At 53.7% G+C, this 6,000-nt stretch overlaps 1 protein-coding gene across 1 annotated transcript in view; it reads left to right on the forward strand.

Moving 5' to 3' along the window:
* Positions 1–5,723, forward strand: part of LOC141243168 (uncharacterized) — an 85,301-nt gene extending 79,578 nt beyond the window's left edge. The window contains exon 24 of the mRNA XM_073668909.1: positions 3,662–5,723. Coding sequence (XP_073525010.1) covers positions 3,662–4,254 — 593 coding nt within the window. The 3' untranslated portion in view covers positions 4,255–5,723. The remainder of the gene's footprint in view (positions 1–3,661) is intronic.
* Positions 5,724–6,000: the final 277 nt, after the last annotated feature.

Genomic DNA, 6,000 nt, shown 5'->3' on the forward strand with positions numbered 1-6,000 from the left:
GGATAAGACATGATGTAACAGCGAATAGTGAGTGCAGCTCTGGAGGTGACTGGAGAATAAGACAAGATGTAACAGCAGAATAGTGAGTGCAGCTCTGGAGGTGACTGGAGGATAAGACCTGATGTAACAACTGAATAGTGAGTGCAGCTCTGGAGGTGACTGGAGGATAAGACCTGATGTAACAGCAGAATAGTGAGTGCAGCTCTGGAGGTGACTGGAGGATAAGACACAATGTAACAGCAGAATAGTGACTGCAGCTCTGGAGGTGACTGGAGGATAAGACATGATGTAAAAGCAGAATAGTGAGTGCAGCTCTGGAGGTGACTGGAGGATAAGACATGATGTAAAAGCAGAATAGTGAGTGCAGCTCTGGAGGTGACTGGAGGATAAGACCTGATGTAACAGCAGAATAGTGAGTGCAGCTCTGGAGGTGACTGGAGGATAAGACACAATGTAACAGCAGAATAGTGACTGCAGCTCTGGAGGTGACTGGAGGATAAGACATGATGTAAAAGCAGAATAGTGAGTGCAGCTCTGGAGGTGACTGGAGGATAAGACATGATGTAACAGCGAATAGTGACTGCAGCTCTGGAGGTGACTGGAGAATAAGACAAGATGTAACAGCAGAATAGTGACTACAGCTCTGGAGGTGACTGGAAGATAAGACCTGATGTAACAGCAGAATAGTGACTGCAGCTCTGGAGGTGACTGGAGGATAAGACATGATGTAACAGCAGAATAGTGACTGCAGCTCTAGAGGTGACTGGAGGATAAGACCTGATGTAACAGCAGAATAGTGACTGCAGCTCTGGAGGTGACTGGAGGATAAGACATGATGTAACAGCAGAATAGTGACTGCAGCTCTAGAGGTGACTGGAGGATAAGACCTGATGTAACAGCAGAATAGTGACTGCAGCTCTGGGGGTGACTGGAGGATAAGACACGATGTAACAGCAGAATAGTGACTGCAGCTCTGGAGTTGACTGGAGGATAAGACATGATGTAACAGCAGAATAGTGACTGCAGCTCTAGAGGTGACTGGAGGATAAGACCTGATGTAACAGCAGAATAGTGACTACAGCTCTGGAGGTGACTGGAGGATAAGACCTGATGTAACAGCAGAATAGTGACTGCAGCTCTGGAGGTGACTGGAGGATAAGACACAATGTAACAGCAGAATAGTGACTGCAGCTCTAGAGGTGACTGGAGGATAAGACCTGATGTAACAGCAGAATAGTGACTGCAGCTCTGGAGGTGACTGGAGGATAAGACATGATGTAAAAGCAGAATAGTGAGTGCAGCTCTGGAGGTGACTGGAGGATAAGACATGATGTAACAGCGAATAGTGACTGCAGCTCTGGAGGTGACTGGAGAATAAGACAAGATGTAACAGCAGAATAGTGACTACAGCTCTGGAGGTGACTGGAGGATAAGACCTGATGTAACAACTGAATAGTGAGTGCCGCTCTGGAGGTGACTGGAGGATAAGACCTGATGTAACTGCAGAATAGTGAGTGCAGCTCTGGAGGTGACTGGAGGATAAGACACAATGTAACAGCAGAATAGTGACTGCAGCTCTGGAGGTGACTGGAGGATAACACATGATGTAAAAGCAGAATAGTGAGTGCAGCTCTGGAGGTGACTGGAGGATAAGACATGATGTAACAGCGAATAGTGACTGCAGCTCTGGAGGATAAGACACAATGTAACAGCAGAATAGTGACTGCAGCTCTGGAGGTGACTGGAGGATAAGACATGATGTAAAAGCAGAATAGTGAGTGCAGCTCTGGAGGTGACTGGAGGATAAGACCTGATGTAACAGCAGAATAGTGAGTGCAGCTCTGGAGGTGACTGGAGGATAAGACACAATGTAACAGCAGAATAGTGACTGCAGCTCTGGAGGTGACTGGAGGATAAGACATGATGTAAAAGCAGAATAGTGAGTGCAGCTCTGGAGGTGACTGGAGGATAAGACACGATGTAACCGCAGAATAGTGAGTGCAGCTCTGGAGGTGACTGGAGGATAAGACATGATGTAACAGCAGAATGGTGACTGCAGCTCTGGAGGTGACTGGAGGATAAGACACAATGTAACAGCAGAATAGTGACTGCAGCTCTGGAGGTGACTGGAGGATAAGACATGATGTAAAAGCAGAATAGTGAGTGCAGCTCTGGAGGTGACTGGAGGATAAGACATGATGTAACAGCGAATAGTGACTGCAGCTCTGGAGGTGACTGGAGAATAAGACAAGATGTAACAGCAGAATAGTGACTACAGCTCTGGAGGTGACTGGAGGATAAGACACGATGTAACAGCAGAATAGTGACTGCAGCTCTGGAGGTGACTGGAGGATAAGACCTGATGTAACAGCAGAATAGTGACTGCAGCTCTGGAGGTGACTGGAGGATAAGACACGATGTAACAGCAGAATAGTGACTGCAGCTCTGGAGGTGACTGGAGGATAACACATGATGTAAAAGCAGAATAGTGAGTGCAGCTCTGGAGGTGACTGGAGGATAAGACATGATGTAACAGCGAATAGTGACTGCAGCTCTGGAGGTGACTGGAGAATAAGACAAGATGTAACAGCAGAATAGTGACTACAGCTCTGGAGGTGACTGGAGGATAAGACCTGATGTAACAGCAGAATAGTGACTGCAGCTCTGGAGGTGACTGGAGGATAAGACACAATGTAACAGCAGAATAGTGACTGGAGGATAAGACCTGATGTAACAGCAGAATAGTGACTGCAGCTCTGGAGGTGACTGGAGGATAAGACACGATGTAACAGCAGAATAGTGACCGCAGCTCTGGAGGTGACTGGAGTATAAGACACGATGTAACAGCAGAATAGTGACTGCAGCTCTGGAGGTGACTGGAGGATAAGACACAATGTAACAGCAGAATAGTGACTGCAGCTCTGGAGGTGACTGGAGAATAAGACACAATGTAACAGCAGAATAGTGACTGCAGCTCTGGAGGTGACTGGAGTATAAGACACGATGTAACAGCAGAATAGTGACTGCAGCTCTGGAGGTGACTGGAGGATAAGACATGATGTAACAGCACAGAAGTGACTGCAGCTCTGAAGGATAATCCGGGGTGTACCTTCTGATTAGTGAGGTCGTGTTTCCGGGGTGGATCAATTGGAGGTGGATCACTTGGGGAGGAGGGGGTCTGTCTGGGTGGATCACTCAGGGAGGAGGGGGGGTCTGGGTGGATCACTCGGGGAGGAGGGGGGTCTGGGTGGATCACTCGGGGAGGAGGGGGGTCTGGGTGGATCACTTGGGAGGAGGGGGTCTGGGTGGATCACTTGGGAGGAGGTGGGGTCTGGGTGGATCACTCGGGGAGGAGGGGAGGTATGTCTGGGTGGATCACACGGGGAGGAGGGGGGGTCTGTCTGGGTGGATCACACGAGGAGGAGGGGGGGTCTGTCTGGGTGGATCACTCGGGGAGGAGGGGGGGTCTGTCTGGGTGGATCACTCGGGGAGGAGGGGGGGTCTGTCTGGGTGGATCACTTTGGGAGGAGGGGGGGTCTGTCTGGGTGGATCACTCGTGGAGGAGGGGGGGTCTGTCTGGGTGGATCACTCGGGGAGGAGGGGGGGTCTGTCTGGGTGGATCACTCGGGATCTGATCCTGACTCTGCTCTCCTTTTTGCAGGCGAGGTCTGGATCAGTAAGAATGGGAAGGAGCTGACCTCGGAGAAGACTGTGGAGGAGCTGGCGATGTCCTCTGACTGTAGAGACCCCCTCCCGCTGGGAGCAGAGGCGGTGTGTGAGGTGAGAGACTTCCCCGGGGATGAGCCGCACTCCTCCGGCGACGTTCTGCGGGGCTTCCGGCCCGGCCTGCCCTTCCTGGAGCAGCGGCCTCTGCCGCGGGAGAAGCTCTTCTCGTGTAATCAGTGTGAGAAACGCTTTGCTCGGAGCTCGGATCTGCTGAAGCATCAGAGGAGCCACCAGGGCGGCGACAAACCGAACTTATGTAACGAGTGCGGCAAAATCTTCCGCCGCCGCACGGCCTTACTCATCCACAAGCGCATTCACACCGGGGAGCGGCCCTATAAGTGTAAGCAGTGCGGCAAGTGCTTCGTCCAGCGGCAGCACCTCACCACCCACGTCAAGACCCATACGGGGGAGCGGCCGTACCCCTGCACAGAGTGCGGCAAGAGCTACCGCTGGAGGTCCGAGCTCACCAAACACCAGAAGGTCCACGCCGACGTCCTGAGCTCAGCCATGGAGTACACACAGGGCTGAGGGGGCAGGAGGGGATGATGACTGCCGTTACTGCCTCTGCAGAGCGTACCCCAGGGGGGATACATAGGGCTAGTGTCACACGTCACATCTCAAGATGACGTCAGAAATTCAGAGCGAGGACCCTGGAAGTCCACATGGACGCTGCACATCATCTCCGGGGTCTCGGGCCCCCTCCAGAGCTGGGTGGAGCGGATCTGCCCAGTGTACAGGAACCATTGGTGCTGTTCTCATTATGTCAGACACTAACCCCCCCCCAATAACTAAGTGTCCCCCCGATTGTGTAATACACGACGGTCACCCTCATGTGCCAAATGTCACTGGTGTCAGGGGCTGCCGAGGGGGCACGGTGCTACTGGGGTCCCGGGTGCTCTGCTGCTAGGGCCTGAACGGCCGGCAACCAGTATTACGATTTCTACATCTGCTGGCTGTAGCCACATCCGAAGCTGCGTTCACTTATGTTCTACTCCAGTCACAGCCAGAGCTGCATTCAGTTATGTCCTACACTGGTCACAGCCAGAGCTGCATTCAGTTACGTTATACACTAGCCACAGCCAGAGCTGCAGTCCCATTATCATGGTTCACTGTTATCTCTGTATCTGCACAACTTACCTGCTGCATTTTGTTTACACCATTTACCAGAATTGTGAGTGCAGCTCTGGATGTGACTGAAGTATCTGACCTCACTCAGGATCAGGGTTGGGGCGTGGTCATCAGAAGAGGCGTGGCTTGTGGGGTCTGCTTCTGTGTCCAGAAACTAAATGCAGATTTAGCTGGGACTGGAGGGTGGGTGTGCGGCTGCATGCGTGCTGGAGGGTGGGTGTGCGGCTGCATGCGTGCTGGAGGGTTAGTGGCTGCATCCTGTGACACTATATGCTTGTTGGACGGTGGATGTGCAGCTGTGTTGGATGGTGGGTGTGCTTCTTCATGCTGTGATGTAAGTGTGACTGCATTGTGAGTGTGACGCTTCATGCATGCTGGAGTGTGAGTGTGCAGCTGCGTATGTGCTGGAGGGTTAGTGGCTGCATCCCGTAGTGTGAATATGTGGCTGTGGGTGGGTGTGCAGATGCGTACGTGACGGTGGGTGGGTGAATGCATGCTTGCTGGAGGGTGTGCTGCTGAGTGCGTGCTGGTGGGTGGGTGTGCGGCTGAGTGCGTGCTGGTGGGTGGGTGTGCGGATGCGTGCGTGTTGGTGGGTGTGCGGATACATGCGTGCTGGTGGGTAAGTGCGGATGCATGCGTGCTGGTGGGTGGGTGTGTGGATGCGTGCGCGCGTGCTGGTGGGTTTGGTGTGCGGATGCGTGCTGGTGGGTGGGTGAGCTGCTGCATGCGTGCTAATGGGAGGGTGTGCGGATGCAACGCGTGCTGGAGGGTGTGCGGCTGAGTGTATGGTGGTGGGTGGGTGTGCGGATGCGTGCTGGTGGGTGGGTGTGCGGCTGCATGCGTGTTAATGGGTGGGTGTGCGGACGCATGCGTGCTGGAGGGTGTGCGGCTGAGTGTATGGTGGTGGGTGGGTGTGCGGATGCGTGCGTGGTGGGTGTGCTGGTGGGTGGGTGTGCGGCTGCATGCGTGCTGGTGGGTGGGTGTGCGGATGCGTGCGTGCTGGTGGGTGGGTGTGCGGCTGCATGCGTGCTAATGGGTGGGTGTGCGGATGCGTGCGTGGTGGGTGGGTGTGCGGATGCGTCCGTGGTGGGTGGGTGTGCGGACGCATGCGTGCGTGCTGGAGGGTGGGTGCGTGTGCGGCTGCAT

This window comes from Phyllobates terribilis, unplaced genomic scaffold (genome assembly GCF_046119375.1).
Source record: "Phyllobates terribilis strain yellow unplaced genomic scaffold, ASM4611937v1 Scaffold_2__4_contigs__length_985480577, whole genome shotgun sequence".
Taxonomy (NCBI): Eukaryota; Metazoa; Chordata; class Amphibia; order Anura; family Dendrobatidae; genus Phyllobates; species Phyllobates terribilis.